A 19,445-nucleotide genomic window follows, 5' to 3' on the forward strand; every position below is an offset into this window, starting at 1 on the left:
AGTACAACCACCGTACTCAGCAAGCCACACCAATGATGCAGACGTGCAAGGGGAACACAAGGACGGTTTGTGGCTATTTGCATAAAGGCGGATGTAAAACATTTTATTAAGCAAAACAGTAAAACAGTTGAGTGATTAAAGTAACATTAAATCTCCACTGATCAACGCTACACCACGTTGAACAGGCCCAACCAACCCACCTGAACTACTGTGCATTGAGTCGATTTATTAAGGGTGAAACTAATCACGGTGAATCTGGTCGATCGCCCATAACCGCCGGCACGGCTATTCGAATAATTTTACTCTGGCCAGAGGTGCACAACTGTACCCACAAGGCACAATCCACCGGCATGTCACCGCGTCATCATGCGCCCATGATGAACACGTCACCATGTCGAGTGATTGTGACAAGACCCTTCATATAACCCTCCCTAACCATCCATACCACGCTAAGGATTCACCCCCACTCCTCGCAAGGCAGCGGGCAGTCCCCTCGTTCGCCGCGGTGAATCCGGCAGCTGGACAACCGGACACACCGGCCGACCCAACTCCATCACGCCCACCCTCGCCACCGGTGCCTAGGAAAGGGTCGAGCTATACTTTAGATCAAGCAGTTACCCACTCCCGCTTGTGGCAAGCACTGTATGTCTTCCAGGGTTTCCCGTAAACCGGTCCTAAATTGCCATAAGGCTCTCAAAATTCTTTGCGAAACGGTTTTTCAAAATTCTCGGGCATTTCTTTGCGAAACGGTTTTTCAAAACCTTCGGCATTTCTTTGCAAAACGGTTTTTCAAAATTCTTCTCCCTGTCCCTCCAATTCTTATAGTTGTTAAACCCTGGAGGATAAACCGCCAGCTTCATGTCTGTTCGGAAGTCAAGCCAAGTCAAGCCTCAAGCTTCGTGCAAAGAGCGAGAAGATTAGTTCAGGGTCGTCGTTCCACGAAGGTCAAGTGAAGTTTTCCCAGAGTTTTCCTAATCCCAATCCTCCCCGGAAGAGTAGTTTCGTTAGCTGCTAGATCATGTGTTGTTTGCTTGTGTGTAGGGGTATGGTTTGCATCATTGGTGGGGATGCGACCATACTAGGTTGTTTGCTTAAGCAACTTGAACAATAAAAGTCTACTCACAACAGATCAGTAGTCAAGTGGTTTAAGGTCTTACCTTTAGCAACCCCTCTTTTCCATCTATCTTCCATCCTGGCAGCAGATGGTCAGTGTCAGAGAGAAGAGCAACAACAACGATGGTGTGTTAAAGTCACAGATCAACGGTTCAGTTGAAAGCAACAAAGTACCCCAATGCCAGAAGAACCCTTGCTCGTGATCAACATTTGGTGTCCAAGATCAGATGATGGGCGTATTGATGCAGGAGATGCAAAGCTCGATGCAAGGTCGAATGTAGCGGAAGCAACTCCAGCAGTAGTGTGTTGAGGTCAGAGCTTTTGATCAGTCCGAGACAACAAGCTACCAGCTGAGTCCGAGCACCACGCTCTGGTCAGATTCTGGTTAGTCAAGGTCAGATGATGGATGTGTCCTATGTTGATGCAGCAATCGCAGAGTCCGATGCAGCAGATGCAACAATTGTGTCTCCAACAACAGGTACAAGCCCAGATGCAAGCCGGAATCAGGATCAGAGCCAAAGCCAGTTTGTTTTCCAAGAGCAAGCACCCGCAACCTCGAACAGTACACCACCAAGCCCTCAGCAGACCAGCACAGCTAAGCCGCCATCGATCCCTGAAGCAACAAGTGCTACCTATAGTGGTTATGGTTTTTAAGGGCAGTTTTTGCAAAGTGTCCAACCATTCATGGAAGATGTACGACAAGTCACTTCTCAGAAGGTTATTCATCGGCAAGGCGTCAGCGTCATCAGGTCGACAACTTTATTTGCAGCACCCCAGCTCCTCAAATTGCATCAGTTCCAATGCAGAGTCGGTCAGGTTAGTTTTCAGAAATCAACTATGCAACTCGACACCGAAGTCAGGCCAGAAGCAGGACAATCATGCCAGCAGTTAGAACTGATGGGAAAGTGAGTCAAGAGTCAGTATGTTCATGAGCTAGATGAGAGTCACTTTTGTGTGGAATTTCCTATCGTCAGCTAAGGGTTAAGTCATTTTGATTGACTGGTCAAGTTTTCAATTTTCAAAGTCAGGGCTCCGTAAATTCGAGAAGTGTTGGTGATTTTTCAAGGACAACAGTTCAAAGGTTCCCAGTCAGACGAAAGTATGACTACTCTCTGTAAGGGGGGTAGGTCTCAGAGATGAGTTTTGGTTTGCCTCGTCGGCATTTCACTTGAAGGTTCAACCCAGTGCAACAATTTGGTTAGTAATTAAAGGAGTCAGTTGCAAGCCATAGGCAGAGTTGCCCCAATCTCAAGTTGATAGGTTCAATTCTAAGGTACACTCGTGGGGCCAGGTCAATAGTTCAGCTTAGAGAAGCAACATCAGGGACGGTTGCAGTTCAGACGAAAGACAGGTCAAGCAGGTTTCTAGGTTTTCTGGAATTACTTGTCATTCGAGTTAGGACCAGCTCAAGCGGACGTAGGGTCAATGATTTACAAGTGTCACATGCAAGTTTCAGAACAACTTCATCCTCTTCTAGCCAGCATGGTGAATTGTCGGGTTACCAAAATTGCCAGCATTAAGAGTGATGAGGACATCAACACCAACGATACATCTACGCCTCCACAAGTACAACTTCATGGTCCTATTGCCCGTGCTCGTGCACGTCAACTCAACTATCAGGTGCGTTCATTCTTAAATTCATATGATTCTTATTTATACCCCGGAGACACGTGCACTCTTGTTTTACTCAGTAACAATGGAGAGGATCAAACGGGGAGAGGATTCGCGCGGGATGGATTCGGACTGCAGCACAACACCAACTTCTGACAGCCGTCACGACTTCATGCGAACTCCGATTTGGGCGTGCAAGTACTTCATGGAAAGCTTGTCAAGTCTACTTTTAAATGGATCTAGCCTCATATCCATATCAGTTCTGGAGCGGCCGCAATCTTCATTTTATTACCAAGTCCTTTTCTATCCACGGTGCTGCGTCACCTCTTTGGGCCCAATGGGCCGTGTATCAAGTTGGGTCCATTAGGGACGCGTCCTAGGGTGAGAGAACGACCCCAGCACCCCTGTGGTTGTCCTCTTCCTCTTCTTATAGCTTTCTTCACCGCCAAGAATAATCGGGTTTTGTTTAGATCAAAGTATAGCGTCGCTACTTTGCCGAGTTGATCCCGTGATCGATTAGATCGCCGGATTGCTTGTTACTGAACCCCACTTGTTACTTCTGCTGATTCAATCCATCATCTTTGATTTGCAAATTTAGTTGCTTGTTCATCTTGTTCTTGCTGGTTCTCGATTGCTTGCAGGAACAAATACCCTCGTGGTTGGGCTGATCGTGCATCCGTCGAGATTCACGACCGCCTCTGGAGTTGGTGTAACGATTGCTAAGGCGCAACATCCCTGGATAGTTGTAGTCAGATCGCCAATGTCACTCCATCCAATCGACTTATCCCTCTCATCGAAAGATCGGGACACCCTCGAGCACATCAAACAGTTCAGTCCAAGATACATAAGTTCCATGAACATCCACAGTCCTGGTCTGGGTTAGTTCATGTAGAACCAGTCGGTCCAGTTTTGGCAAAACAAAGAAACAGAAAGGTCGAATCCAACCAGTTCAGTCGTGCAGGTTGGTCAGTTAGATCAGTCAGACCGCATACACCAGCTTTCTTTCTAGCCATCCCAGAATCTCGGGACGAGATTCCTGTAAGGGGGGTAGATTTGTAACGCCCCGATTTTCGTTCGGGATTAAAAATCATTTAATAATGCATTTTCTAGAAATTAAATAAAAGTTAAATTAATTTAATCAAGTGAATTATTGAGGGAATTAAAATGTCCTTTAAAAATCATTGGCCGAGAATATTTTGTAATATTCTTTGTGCCCTAAAATATTCTCTGAAATTTCCCGCGAATTTTCGGAGCTCAATAAATAATTTTAAAGTCACAAAGTTCATTTAATCAATTAAATAAAAAGAAAGGAAAATAATCTTTCCCTTCCTCCCTTTCGGGCTCGGCCCAAATCCCTCCCCTCCTCCTTCATAGGGCGGCCTTCCCTCCCTCAGCCCGCTTGGCTCTCACTCTCCCTCAAGTCTACAATACGTCCCTAGCCCGTTTCCTCCTCTCTCAGGCCGACAGGTGGGACCGGTGGACCCCACCTGTCATCCCCGACCTCTAGCCAGGCCGGCAACTGCTGCCATTGCCACCCCACTCCGCCGCCGAATCCACCACCACCCCACCCGCGCCTCTCAATCAAACCGCGTGGGAACGACCCCCTCCACGTCGTCCACCATTTCCCCCACTCTCCCCGCAAGGAACGGCGCTGGTTTGAGCTCCAATTCGCCCACGTCGGAGCCCCACTTTGCTGGCCATTGCTGCCCCGCTTGGCTACGGTTCTTCCTCCCCGAGCCTATAAAAATGAACCCCGGGGCACTCTCTCTCATTTTCCCTCCTTCCCCGAGCTTTCCTTCGCCTCCCTCGCTCTCCCTGCGCCGAGCCCACGCGCCACCGTTCGCCGGCGATCTCCAGCCGCGCGCCACCGCCGCTCCCACCGTCAACGCACTGTGTAGACGCCACCAATAGCTTCGCCGTCGCGCGCTGCACCTCGGCCTCCACCTCTCCTCCCCAAACCACCGCCGAAACCCCGCCGCCACCTCCAACCCGACCGCCACCTGTCATCCCCAACCTTCGGCCTCCCAGGCCGGCAACTGCGCATGCCGCCATTGCCGCCCCACATCACGGCGTTTTCCCTCACGTCGGTGCCGCTCCCACGCGCATGTGCAACGTGGTCAACCCCCACTATTTCCCCCACTCACTCCGCAAGAAACGGCGCCGGTTTGACCTCCCCACGAGCTCCACTTCGCCTCCTCACGTCGCCGGCCGATCCCGTCTCTCCCAGCCACGATCTCCATCCCCGAGCCCTATATAAAGCACCCTCGTGCTCTCGTCTTCCGTTTCCCCCTCCTCCCCGAGCTCCTCGCACCCTCTCCCGTGCTCCCCGCTCAAGCCTGCGCTCCGCCGCTCGCCGCCGTGCCTCTAGCCACCGCTTCCCGCCGTTCCCGCTGTCGCCGCACTGCTCCGCTGCCACCACTAGCTTCGTCACGCCGCACTGCACCCTGGCATCCATTCGTCCTCCCCGAAGCCTCGCCGTAGCGCCGCTTCCACCGCCGACCCGAGCCACTGCCGCCTCCAGCTGCCTCCCGCCGGCGAGCGTCGCTTTGCCCGGCCATGCCGCCGCCACCCACAGCGCCGCCACGCCTCACCGCACCCCGTCTATCGCTCCTCTTCCCCAATCTATTGCCGAAACGCCGCCGCCACGTTCACCATCTCTCTCCGCCCTCGTCGCCAACTACAGCCACACCGCACCGCCTCTCTGGCCGACCCCGCACTGTGCCGTCGCCTCCCTCGACTTCGCAAGGATGAGGAGACCCTCGGCCGCCACTCCTCGCCGTCGGAATCCAGAGCACCGGTGAGCTTCTCCATCTCTACCTTCTCCGGCCGGTGATTCCCGCCGCCTCAGGCCATATCTCCCCCTCCTCCACTTTCAGCAGGTCTCGAGCAAGCCCGGCCACCCCTCCACGTTCGCCGGTGGTTGCCGAAGCTCCACCGCGCCGCCCTCCCAAGGAGCCTGCTGTCGCTGTTCCTCGCCGTCGGCCGCCTTCCCGTCACCTTCTCGCCGTTGCATGAGCTCGGTGAGCATCCCTCCCTCTCCCTCTATCTCTCCTTCGCTGGCCGCCTCGCGACGCGCCGTCGCTGCCGAGTCGCCACTGCCGTGCTCCGCGCCCGTGCCGCTGCCGGCTGTGCCAGGCAGCCGGCTGCCGCCTCCCCTTGCCGCGCCGCGCCGCCGTTCCCTCACGTGCGCCGCCACCGCCCGCGTGCGCCGCTGCTCCCCGCGCCGTCGCCGGCTGCTGCCAGCCGGTGGTCATGTGCCAGCCGGCTGCCTCCCTCTTAGCCACCCGATCGGCTTGGCCGATCTAGGCCGTCCAACCCGTGGACCGGCGGTGGACCGTCCTTGTGGTCCCGGTCCACGGTGGACCACCTCCTTGTCTCGCTGACGTGTGGGGCCCGCCTGTCGGCGCCGGCCTCTTTGATGACGTCAGCGCTTAATCTTTTCCTTCAAGAAAATAATTAATAATTGCACGATAAATCAGTAATAATTCTAGAAATTCATATAAATGGCTCAAAATTTCTAAAATTCCTATCTAATTCATTCGAACTCTGAATTGGGCCATTCAACTTGCAAAATTCATCTAAATTTAAGATCTACATGTTTGTTATGTACTGTTTCCTTGGTTTTATTAGTGTTTTCCTCGTTTTGCGTGCCAGCGTGTAGTTTCCGCCGTTTCGGAAGTCTGCGGTCACGAGGAAAAGAGTTCAGAAGATCCAAGTGAAGAAGCAAGGCAAGTCACACATTCCCCTTGAGCATGTTGATCCCAATTTATAAATGTTTTACCGTTTGTAAATAAATATGCATGTTTTGCTAATTACATGGGATCAGGGTTTACCGATCTGCTCTCTTGTGCCATGTTTACTTGATATATGTCTTTTGTCAACCTTGGGTAACAAATCGACTAGCTTGTGTTACTTATGTGACCTAGCTAGAACTATATGCTTAGCCATGCTTAATTACCACTAGCTCAGTTGATGGGATAATTGCAGTATTAGACCTTTTTAGTATCAGAACGAGCTGTGTGCTCGAGACACCCGACTATGTTTCATTGGGCGTAATTATCCAACTAAAATGTGACTGAATGGTGGGCTGTGGGTGTATGGTTTTGCTGGTTACACCCATGGCAATTAAGGACCGGTTCATGGGAAACCCTGGAAAACATACAGCGCTTGCCACAAGCGGGAGTGGGTAACTGCTTGATCTAAAGTATAGCTCGACCCTTTCCTAGGCACCGGTGGCGAGGGTGGGTGTGATGGAGTTGGGTCGGCCGGGGTGTCCGGTTGTCCAGCTGCCGGATTCACCGCGGCGCACGAGGGGACTGCCCGCTGCCTTGCGAGGAGTGAGGGTGAAACCTTAGCGTGGTGTGGATAGTTAGGGGAGGGTTATATGAAGGGTCTTGTCAAAATCACTCGACATGGTGATGTGTTCATCATGGGCGCATGATGACGCGGTGACATGCCGGTGGATTATGTCTTGTGGGTACAGTTGTGCACCTCTGGCCAAAGTAAAACTATTCGAATAGCCGTGTCCGCGGTTATGGGCGATCGACCAGATTCACCGTGATTAGTCTCACCCTTAATAAATCGACTCAATGCACTGTAGTTCAGGTGGGTTGGTTGGGCATGTTCAACGTAGTGTAGCGTTGATCAGTGGAGATTTAATGTTACTTTAATCACTCAACTGTTTTACTGTTTTGCTTAATAAAATGTTTTACAACCACCTTTATGCAAATAGCCACAAACTGTCCTTGTGTTCCCCTTGCACGTCTGCATCATTGGTGTGGCTTGCTGAGTATGGTGGTTGTACTCAGCCTTGCTATTATTCCCCCTTTTCAGAAGTGTAGTGCTTCTGAGCTGAAGACGAAGTTAGAGGACCAAGGCTCATACCCCAGTTGAGTTTTGCCTGTGGAGTGGAGCTGAAGCCTCGCTAGGATCGTCTTTTTCCGCTGCTGTCGTTCTCTTTCGATGTGAGGACTAAGTGCCTCTTCTGTGAGTATTTTACGCTTTATTTACGTTTGGATCTGTTTATTACTTGTCGTTTTGTGTACCCTGGCTAGTCCTGGACAGGGATTTAATACACAAAATAGTCTGGAAATTTAGGACTAAATTTCTGGGCGTGACACTGGGCCGATGCCTTGGCAGAGTGGACTGGCCTGGCACGACACGGTCAAAGAAAAATAATTGAGGGATCCAAAATATACTTAATTTAGGCATATGAGGCATGTCCCAAAGACAAGGATGCAAAATAGACTTATTCTTGCTATGTTAGACACAACCCAAAGATATGAGGAAGGAAAAATAAAATTATTATACAGAGAAGCACAACGGGCTATTGTGCCTTCGGGCCGGCCCAGCACGTCCCAAGTCTTATTGAGCCGTGCCTGGGTCATTGGTGCAGCCAGTGGTAGGCACTTCCTGGCCCGTCGTGTAGGTGGGGCCTTGCTAGCCCGACTGACCTAGACCCGGGCCCGGTCGTACTTGGGTTGTGCCGAGCCAAGCGGTCTATTTGGCCATCTATACATGCATATCCAAATTTGGTTCGCTAACTGTGTCGAGGCAACTCAACACAGATTGGTGGCTAGTTAGTGAAAATATGCATGGGCTGCCTCCCCACTGAAGCATATTATTGATTCTGGAAATCGACAATAATAAAAAAGGGTAGCACACAAGATGTAAAATTGGATGGATGCGAAAACAAGGATTTAGACAGGTTGAGGTCCTCTCAATGAGAGGTAATACCATACTCATGTTTAAGGATTGTATCCACCGGATGTATATTGATATGATGATCTGATAGTGCTTATATCTTTGGAGAGCTTCGTGTCCACCTTATATGACTTTGACCTAAGTGAAAACATCTTATAACCTAGAGGGAGTAGCAATTATGTCATGCTGGAAGCCTGGAAATCAATATATGCGGTTTGGGTGTTTAAGGATACTAGCGGAGGCGGAATCAATAAATTTTATTTATTATTAGAGGGAGCCAATAATGCTTATCTTTTAAAATTTTATAAAAAGCTACAGTGAATATAGGCTCCGAGAGACAACAGTACATTAAAAAGGGCTGGATTTTTCACATTTTGGTCCTTTTAAAAAACTTATTTCGCAAGTAGACCCCTAGAAAAACTTATCCCAAAAATGGTCCTTTTTGGGGCGCCAGAGTGGCTGGCGCCGTTGTTCAACAGGACGGCGCCAGCCTCTTTGGCGCCGTCCCCCTGCCGACGTGGCGGGGCGATGCTGAGGTGGCTAGGGGGAGTGCGCCAGAGTGGCTGGCGCCCCCCCCCCCCCCGAAATTTTTTATTTTTGTTTTATTTGTTTGATATTTTTTTCACGCTTAGGGACACACAAGAACCAACCATAGAAAAATTGAACTCAAATGAACGTAATATGTGACATGTAGAATTTTTCCTCTCCTCTCCTCTCTCCGAACTAGTGCAGAGGAGAGAGATGTGCAACTTTTTTATTTTTATTTTATTTTTTTGATATTTTTTTCACACTTAGGAACTCACAGGAACCAACCATGTAAAAAATAAACTCAAACGGACGAAATATGTGACATATGGAATTTTCCAAAGCTCCACCGAAAAACTTCTCTCCTCGACAACACAATCTTGCAAGCGGAATTTGGAGGTTTTAATATCTCCGAACCCGGCAAAGCTGGGGAGAATCGGATGTAACTTTTTCTGTAGATGTCCGTGCATATATTATTTGCCTGATTCCGAGTCCGTATGAGAAAGTTATGCCTATTTTAATAGATGATATATTTTGTCCATTTTGGTAGAGTTTTGGAAAATTCTACATGTCACATATTTTATCCGTTTGAGTTTATTTTTTATACGGTTGGTTCCTATGTTCTCCTAAGTGTGAAAAAAATATCAAAAAAATGAAATAAAAATAAAAAAATTGCATCTCTATGTACTGTTTAACTTATATATGTCATTTCATGTGGTTATATTTTGAATTAGATTAAGTAATTTCATATAGTGGTAGAGTGCATTATGTTTAACATGCTGATCAAAGGGTTTTACTAAAAGAGTTATGGTCTAATTTTAGTGAAAGTGCAAAGTAGACTAAGTGGTATGCTAGATATTTTCAGACTTAGCTAAGTGGTAGTTCGAGTTTAAATTTTTTTTTTGTGGTTGGTTGTATCGTGATCTTGAGTATGAAAAAACATCCGAAAAAATAAAATAAAAATGACACCGTTGCAACTCCATACAGAGAAACAGGAATGGAGGCGGCGGCGCCAGCCATGCTGGCGCCCTCCTTCCTGGGGCGGCGCCAGCATGGCTGGCGCCCTCCTCCTGCCACGTCGGTTCACGTGCGCCACGGTGGCAGGAGGACGGCGCCAGACATTGGATGACGGCGCCAGCCACTCTGGCGCCCCAAAAAGGACCATTTCTGGGATAAGTTTTTTCAGGGGTCTATTTGCGAAATAAGTTTTTTAAAAGGACCAAAATGTGAAAAATCCAGGTAAAAAGGGCACACTGATTTTCATTTCATTTCATCATTTTATAGGCTTACAATGCAGTTTTCTCTTTCCTCTTTACTTTCTTCAATAAAAAGAAGGAAAAATGGAAAGATGAGGTGATTACATAAGCAAGTTATTTGACTAGTTTAATAATGTAGATCATCATTTGTCATTTGTGCCGGAAATAGGCATGTTCAGGATGGATAGTCGGGACTTGGGTGTATTGAAAAGGCAAAATTATCGTCAAGGCCTCGCCCTCCATTCCCCATGGGGAACAAGCTCCAAAGATGGATTATTTGAGATTTTACCACCATGCAAAAATTGCCTTTACCATTCCCGATCTGACAAGAGAAGCTAATAATACAGTGAATATACAGTGAAAACTTTGCCATTCCCGATCCGATTGGGAAATATTGCCTTTGCCATTCCCGATCATATTGGGAAATATCATACCAAGCAATGCAACAGCAGTAAATACAAATAGAGTAGTTAGTACTCTCTTTGTCTGTAAATATAACTATTTATTGGGGTTTAGACAGATATTAGAGTTGAGGTGAAATTATTTTGCATCTACAGTGGTGAAAACTGGGTTAGGCACCGGCTCAATGGATTGGGATGATTTGGGCCTTGTGGTATTATACATAGCTAATGCGGTTTGGGCTGGGAATGGGCTGGACTTCAAACCGTTGGCAGGCTTTGATGTTGGGCTTGTTTGGTTTGATACCAACTTATTACCTTACTAAAATTTTGGTAACTTCAATAGTAGCAAGTGAATGTTTGGTTTGCTACCAAATTTTGCCCGCAATAGTTTAAATTCAATACTACCCAATTTGGTAGTGCCAAAACTTGCCAAGGTTTTGGCACTACTAAGATTTTAGTAGGGCAAAAATTGGTTCCAAACCAAACAAGCCCGTTGTGTTCTTTCCCCTTCTTTCCCAACTCACTTCCATTTTTTTCTGGAAAAAGTGCACCGAAGGTCCCTTAACTTGTCATCGGGATAAAAAACGTCCTCGAACCGTAAAACCAGATACGCGGGGTCTCTTAACTATACAAAACCGGTCACCCGAGGTCCTTCGGTGGTTTTGACCTCGATTTTAGACTACGTGGCAGCTGAGTCAGCGTGGAAAGCACGTGGGCCCCACATGTCAGCATGCCACGTCATCCCTCTCTTTCCCCTTTCGTTTTTCTCTTCTTTTTTTACTTCTCTTTGCGGCATGGGAGTAGCAAGAAACGGGCGGCGGCGAGCGGTGATCGAAGCGGTAGCCGCCGAGTGAGAGGTTCGTGCTGCTGCCGCCGCCGCCGCCGCCGCCGCCGCAATCGCCGTCGTCGCAGCAACTCCCCCTGCACGGCCTCACCTTCGCCATCAAGGACATGTTACTCATGCTTGCTCGCTCTCGCTGCCCCCAAAATGAAGCACACGGCAGTGAAGACGACGACTGACTCTTTGATTTGGTTTTGTTTCGCAGCTTCGACATCGCCGGCCGCGTCACCGGGTTCGGCAACCCGGACTGGGCGAGGACCCACGCGCCCGCCGCCGCCACTTCCCCCGTCGTCCTCGCTGCGCTCGCCGCCGGCCCCACAGCCTCGGCACCACTATTTCTTGGCCGCAACAACGCAGCATCTATGGGGAGAACGCGCGCGACGGCACGCCGACCAACCCATGCGCCCCCGGCAGTGTCCCCGGCGGATCCTCCAGTGGCTCCGCCGTCGCCGTCGCCGTCGCCGCCAACCTCGCCAACCCGGGCGTCGTGCTGCGCGCCATGCTCGCCAAGAAGGAGGAGCTGGCCGCGGCCGGCAACATTGGGTCCGATCCCTACAAGAGGCGGCGGATCGGGGCCGACATAGGGCACGGTGGCGTGGGGACTGGCGGCGACATGGCCGAGATGGCGCAGAGCAGAGGCAACCCGGACTTGAAGGGGGCAATGGGCAGCCGAGGTACACGGCGGCAGTCGCACTGGCGTTCGTGGCGGCGAGCCTCGGGAAGGGAGGGTGGCGCGGCGGTGGAGGGGGGAGGTGGGTGGCGGCGCTGTTCCGGCGTGGGTCGGTGGAGAGGTCGTCGCTGCAGCGGGTGTTCGGCGACGCCACGCTGCGTGACACCGTCGCGCCGCTGCTTCGCCTTCCGCCTCCGCGACGTCTGCGCCGCGACGTGCGCCGGCGGGGCCACCGCCACAGCCGTCCGCTCCGTCGACGGGCGCACGGCCATCGCCGCGGCGTCGGCCGGGGTGGCGGCCATGGGCAACCCCACCGCCGCCGCCATCACCCAAGTCCTCCACAACAAGTAGGAGTTCCCCCTCGCCGCCGGCGTCGACGACCTCCTCGTCGTCTCCATCGGCTCCGGCTCCTCCTCCAGCGCCGCCCCTTCCGCCACCCCGTCCTCCAGGGGCCTGTTGCTGGGGTGGTCGGCGAGGCCGACACGGAGGTCGCGGCCGCGCAAGAGGTGGCCGTGGAGGTTGCGGGTCATCCCGTCGTGGCGTCGTCCCGGCGGATGGCGAGGCAGGGAGAAGCGGGGCACACCGTCGATCCGGCGGCGGAGGAGGAGGAGGACGCCGGACACCGCGCCGCGGCTGGATCCGGCCGTGGAGGAGGAGGAGCCGAGGAGGACGCCGACGACCACCATGCCCGCCGGCCGCCGCGCGCTCGCAAAGAGAAGTAAAAAAAGTTGAGAAAAAAGAAAGGGAAAGACAGAGATGACGTGGCACGCCGACACATGGGTCCTATGCAGGGTCCCACGCTCACTCAGCCGCCACGTAGACCAAAACCGGGGTCAAAACCACCGAAGGACCTCGGGTGACCGGTTTTGTATAGTTAAGGGACCCCGCGTATCTGGTTTTGTGGTTTGAGAACGTTTTTTATTCCGATGACAAGTTGAGAGACCTTTGGTGCACTTTTTCCTTTTCTTTTTCTACACGCACACTTTTTAAACTATTATGGTGTATTTTTTTAGATTTTTTTTATAGAAAAGTCGCTTTAAAAATTATATTAATTCATTTATCAAGTTTTTCTAAACTAACACTTAATTAATCACATATTAATAAGTAACACCATTTTCCGTGCGGGGAGGTCCCACCTCATAAACCCAGCCTTAAATCTAGAGGTGCCCGACACATTTTAATTTCTTACTGTAACATCAGTGTAATACAGCAAACAGCATTCAAGTACAGGCCTTAACTTTTCTTTCCACCACCGGTTTTTAGTTAAGCAAAAAAGTATGTATTGTGCTATTTCCTAAAAGATACTACAACGTACACTGTTTTTTTTAAATACACTTAATTTCCTTTTCCTCATTGAGGAAACATAGAGACAACGAGCAGCTTAATCTGAGTTATCGCCAGAGTTCAGCCAATCCAAATATGCTCTGATGAACATTGCTAGTTCTGCCATGCAAAAGAACAATCAGAGCAAAAGAATGCAACTTAAACTCACATATAATAGAGTGCACACCAAGCATCGCTAACATATTCGGCCAATATTTGAACTTAGCTACTCTCAGTAACTTCTGTGAGTTCTCAAAATAAAGTACAGATTACATCTCTATTACCCATGCGCCATGGTCAACTCCAAAAAGACACGGATATTTTCATATTCTCAGATCCAAGTACCTTCAAAACGAGCACCTGAACTGCTTACTACCAAGGTAATGGAGGAAAGCATCTTCCATCAAAAACCATCAACTACTACATGATCAACTCAACTCTTCATAGGCAGCAAAAAGGGAATGCCAAGTCGCTAATACTTTGGATGCTCATACCCATCGTTCTTGGTCTTGGCCTCAAGAAACGAGGCACTCGCCTTGTCCAAAAACCAAACCAACTTACCGTCCGTTGGCTGAACCATTCTTGCAGGAATTGATGGAGCATCAGGACCCTCTGTACCGTCAGAGATGGCAAAATACACAGCCTTTGCCTTGTCTTCTCCGGTGGCCACTACGGCGATGTTCGATGCCGAGTTTATCACGGGAAGGGTGAAGGTGATCCTCTCCGGTGGCGGCACCGGAGAGTCGGTGATGTAGGTGACCCAGTCGTCCTTGAGCTCAAGTGCAGGATGGTTGGGGAACAATGAGGCTACATGACCATCAGAGCCGATGCTAAGGAGGATCAGATCAAACTTGGGGCAGTCGTTGCTCTCTGAAACTCCGACTGTGCGAATCTTGACCAGCTGACGGATGACGAATTCGTAGTCCGTCGCTGCATCCTCCACCGTCACATTGTCATTGATGGAGTAGACGTGACCATTAAGAATAGGCACCTACAAAACCCAATTCAGATGTAACAAATTCATGGTTCACTCAAAAGAAACCTTGGAGTGCCTTATATTAATTAACAAGTCACAGCTACATCGTACTTCCAACAAAGCTGTAAGTTTGTGAAGTAAAATACTTAACATAAAACCTAATGTTAATGCCACCAGTGATTTGTAGAACCAAAACATAGAGAGACCTTGCAACATCCTTCTTTTTTACATTAATTATGACAAAACCAACAAATGCGCCAACTTATCTAAGGCTTTGATGTGCAATTGAGCAAATGATCCTTTGTTAAAAGTTCAGGTAGATAAACTTTTAACAATATGACAGGATGGCAAGCAGATACAGTATAGATATGAAATCTAAAACTGTGTTGTAAGCTCTTTAAACTTCACTATGAGTGTAAGATTTCCAAACCAAGAACCATATAACTGGTATATACCAGTGTGGTTCAACTGACAAGATATTTTCCTGTACCAATAATGCACACTCATTTGGATAAGCTCTTCAATCGGATAACATCTGCTGGATATAGTAATGAGAAGATAAGCAAATATGTGGTAGGCATGCAGCTGGCACCCCCAGAGTAGTTGGAAGAACTACAACTGTTGGTAGGCCGAATGTAGCCTTAATGCGGGTTAATTATTGAGAAAAGGATTTTGCATGATCTGCACAGACCAGACCACATCCCAAGTCAAACAAAAAATATTGCTCGGAAACCATTGTGTAAACAAAGCATTTACTTTTGGATTAAATAATATTGCATCTATGTTTTCCGATCAGATTGCAGTACCAGATTACCAGATCAGAGCACATGTATTGGTTTCATTATTGCTTATCAAAATGTATTTGATGCAACTGCAATTTTTTTAGATAATGGAAATGGATTACATCTCCGGCCTCAACTGCACAGAGTTTTGAACCAGGGGACAAGCATAGTTCAGATTAACAGATATAAACTTCCACAGATTCTCATCTAAAAATCCTTTGTTTTTCTTGTTATAGTGGCATGTGTATCAGTACACACGCACAATAATTAACTCAGATTGGTGAAACAAAGAAACCGATAAACAAAAGGATGGACTATACAAGCACCCTAGATTACTTTAGCATATGGAGTACTTCTTAAGCTGATATACCTTGGAGAGAAAATCTTCTTTTGTTGATTTATAGTAGCTATCCACATGGTTCTTAGCCACCGCACGTTCATCAGCCCAGAAGATGTACCATTTAGACCAATCCAGGGTTTTGTTGTATGGTGCTTCACAAAGTTTCCTGTTTGAAGGAAAAAAAAAGCAATTTAGGTACAGAATCTTGAAGGCACACATACTGGAAAACGCGAACTGAAATATTAGTTAGTGAAGCTAATGGAAGCAGTGTTACCGCATAAAACTGATAAGAGGCCCTCCAGACAGGGCAATAGCAAAGTAACCTCTTTCCTTAATAGAAATTTCTGAAACTTGTGAAATATACTCAGCCAGATCTGTTGCCATCTCGTCTGAACTCTCAAACATCCTGATTTCGTTATTCTTCTTGGGTTCATATGAGGCCACAATTTCCCTCTCCATTGTTCTATTTTCTGTTGAACTTGAATGCCAGCTATTATTCCAACTGAGCATCCCTATGTAAGAAGTACGTGAAGAGATGAACTTTCAACTTGGCACCCCAGAAGGCAATGTCCAATTGATTCGGAAACATCAATAAACAAACATGATTCAGCTTCTAATTCTTTACAAGTAAGAAGGAAGGTCATATATTTAGTGTATTTTCTTGTTATGGGCTTATGGCAAAGAAAAAAAAACATCTGCATTGAATACTTTGACTACCAAATATCCTCCATCATTTATCCTTCAGAATCATTTGTCAGAGTTTTCTTCATCAGAACAGATATTTGAAACCTAAGCATGATGTATACGGTCAATCTCAACTGATCTATATTAGCCCTAACATGTAATAACTTGTGTACACCGCTATATGTTGATAAAGACAACAGCTTATTGCTATCTAACAAAATGTTAAACCTGAAAATTTTCAACAAGATGAAACATAGACTAAATAAGTAAAACGCTACACAGCAAGGTGCTTCTCTCTGCTTAGAAAAACAGTGTACCTCTTGAGTCTGGAAACACAATGTTCAATATCTTGTTGGCATTTTTTTTTAATAAAAGATATCTGCACTAGTTGTAGTAAAAGAGCTTAAAACATTTGTCCAGCAACAGAGAGGTGCTTCAATATGCATGGTTTTTTTTTATAAAGATAATAAGCTTGCTAAATGGAAAAAAGTGTTGTCTCTAATCGACTATATATGCATTCACAAACAAAAGACTAGAAATTTTAATAGAAGAAATTGAGCAGCATAAGATCGCTAAATAACTATGACGATTGGAACATGCCACTAGAAGACAATTGGATTTATTCAAGATTATGATGTGACAGAGATATAGTATAGTATGCTAACCTTGCGAACACACCTCTTTTTTGTTTTGTGAAAATAATTTAGCAAACTATAGCCAGATAGAAAACCGTAAATACACTCATGTCACTCAAAATCTGAAGTCCCAATACACTGTCAACAGAACAAGCATCTATTCCATTACAGCCCGGCAGAAATGATAATCAAGAAGTATAGCAGGTTAAGACGAAGCCACTGCGTAACTCAAATATTGTGCTGCTTAATGGTTAGACATGAACATTTAAAAAAACCCCAAGAAAAAAAGGTGTAAATAAGAAATATTTTTTAAAAACCATTAAGAGGTGTTCATCTGAAAAACATTATCAAAGAACCAACAATGTTTTGACCAGCAAATTATACTAGCATGAGAAAGGAAGAATAATTTGCTTAAATGTTCAACTCTCAAGGAAGGGGAAAAAGCTGACAAGAACTGTAACGGGAAGTGAGGGGAAGCAAACAAAGCAAAAGCTATGTTGCCACTGCAAGCTCTAGCAGCCATCATTTGGGCAAAGAGCTTGAGAGCACATCAAAGATTCCAAGCTTTTTTGTTTTCAGAATCACATAAAAAAGCATCCAAAAGGGAAGCAACTGGTAACTAGAGAGAGAGAGAGAAAGGAACTATTCTACTCACTTTACTACTACTTTACCCAGATCAAATTCAGAAGGGGGGAAAATAACAGTACAAATCAACCATAGGAAACTAGTACTGAACTGCTTCCAACAGCCATTGCTCAAGAAACGAGAAAAGCTTAGCTACCTGCACGAATCGAGCTGACAAAACAGTGAGAAAAGAAAAAAAAAAATCCAAACTTGTTGGGCAAATCAGCATCTAATCAAGTAAAGAGACACTCATTCGACCACCAATCTTGAGAGTTGAGACAGAACAGCCCCACAATCTAATCAGCAATGCCGTAACAGCAGAAGAAGACGGTAACGATCCGTCAGAAAAAGTAAAAGGTGAAGAACACAAGTACGCCCTGGTTCTTGGCTCTTGCAGCAGCAGCACCGGACTGACCGAGTGACCAACAATCCAACCAAGAACAAACCCAAGCCCCAACTCACAAGAACTGAAGAACCCACCTGCGGTTAGCATTTGCCCCTTCTCGAAGACTCGCCACAAGCCAACAAAGCTAGAGAATAATAATAATAATAATAATAATAATAATAATAATAATAATAATAATAATAATAATAATAATAATAATAATAAAAGAAGCCAAGCGAATCAAGAAAGCTGTAGATAAAATACGCACGCACGGGGCAGGTATATGTGCACAGGATGACGATGAGAGAAGAAGAAGATAAACTTATCGACAGGGAAACGAATTAACGAACCTTTTGTGTGTGTGTTACCGCTATTTTAATCCCAAAGCCCCTAATGGGAGGGATTTCGATCCGTTGTTTTTCCTCCAAAAGCTGTATCCTTCTCCTTTCTCTCGATCTCTCCAAACTCCAAGCAAGAGAGCAGAGCAGAGGCGTCTCGCGTCCGCTGGGTGGGAGGGATTAAAGAATTGGGTGAATTCGGGCGGGTCCAGCTGCAGTGAAATGCAGCGCAGGACGTACGTGCGGGTGCGCAGCTGATCCTTATCACGATCTACCGACCCCTCGCTCTCATGAGTGATGATGAGTCCCCTCCTCTCTCTCTCTCTCCTTTCTTCCTTTGATTGTCGATGCTTCGAATGTTCTCGAGTGTTCTCTTTTTTTCTTTTTTCTTTTTCTGTTTTGAAGATTACTGTTGCCGGTAACAAACCGTCTCTAATATCCGAAATTTTACGCAATATAAATATTTCTAGTACATGATTCAAATTCAAAGAAATCTAAGCATTTCTCTACCCAACCAGGTGCTTAGGAGGAAAAATTCAAACAATTCAAAATATTACAAGTAAGATGACTGAAAAGGAATGTTCCCCATATTCTTAATATTTGCTAAACAAAACTAAAAATGCTTATATAATCCATATTTAGGAACCGATGGAGTAGTCATTAATACGCCGTTGCCTCGTTGGTAGAAGTAATAAGTAAGGCGAGCAATTATTGTTCTCAATTTGATTGAGTGAAATGATTTAATCCACCGGTTGATCCAGGTAACTCTTTTAAGTTTTTTAAAAAATTACTTTGTGGGCCATTACATAGAAATGTACTTTTTTGGTATATTTTATGTACACGATTATAATGGACTCCAGTACGAGCATTTCGAAGAGAATGAAAAGGAGTCATAAGTGACACTAAAATCAAAGTTTTTATATGGTTGCTGCATAGAAAAGTAGTTCTAATAAAGAATAACCTTGCTAAAAGGAGGGATGATAAGCATTATTGCTTTTGCGATATGAAATAGACAATTCAAAACCTTTTTTTAACATCAAGTTGTTCGTTTTGCTTAGCGAGATGTGTTTTTCTTTTAACTTCTCTCCTTCTCATTATATCTGGAACTCCTAAGTTTATCAATCCAAGAAATTGCACCCTTTCTTTTTCTCACAGTATCAACCCTCTCCTGCCATCGTCATGATCTGGAAGAGTAAGTGTACAATGAAAATTAAAGTTTTTCTCTGGCTCCTTCCGAT

General features: G+C 46.7%; 1 protein-coding gene and 1 pseudogene across 2 annotated transcripts; one reads left to right on the plus strand and one right to left on the minus strand.

The window, feature by feature from the left end:
- The first annotated feature begins 2,759 nt into the window (after positions 1-2,759).
- On the plus strand, positions 2,760-3,228 carry LOC107280421 (uncharacterized; annotated as a pseudogene).
- A 10,355-nt stretch (positions 3,229-13,583) lies between these two features.
- LOC4333117 (probable 6-phosphogluconolactonase 1) lies at positions 13,584-18,520 on the minus strand. Of its 2 annotated transcripts, none has more exons than NM_001417682.1 (4): positions 18,220-18,520; positions 15,816-16,053; positions 15,572-15,707; positions 13,584-14,434 (listed from the first exon to the last, which is right to left on the minus strand). In NM_001417682.1, the coding sequence occupies exons 2-4, from the start codon at positions 16,049-16,051 to the stop codon at positions 13,916-13,918; spliced, it is 891 nt and encodes a 296-aa protein (NP_001404611.1). In that variant the 5' UTR covers positions 16,052-16,053; positions 18,220-18,520; the 3' UTR covers positions 13,584-13,915. The 2 variants fall into 2 exon arrangements, with proteins under 2 accessions (NP_001404611.1, XP_025880030.1); XM_026024245.2 differs by having other exon boundaries at positions 13,657-14,434; positions 17,965-18,438.
- Between the last annotated feature and the right edge of the window lie 925 nt (positions 18,521-19,445).

Source organism: Oryza sativa, chromosome 3 (assembly GCF_034140825.1).
Source record: "Oryza sativa Japonica Group chromosome 3, ASM3414082v1".
NCBI classification, from domain to species: Eukaryota; Viridiplantae; Streptophyta; class Magnoliopsida; order Poales; family Poaceae; genus Oryza; species Oryza sativa.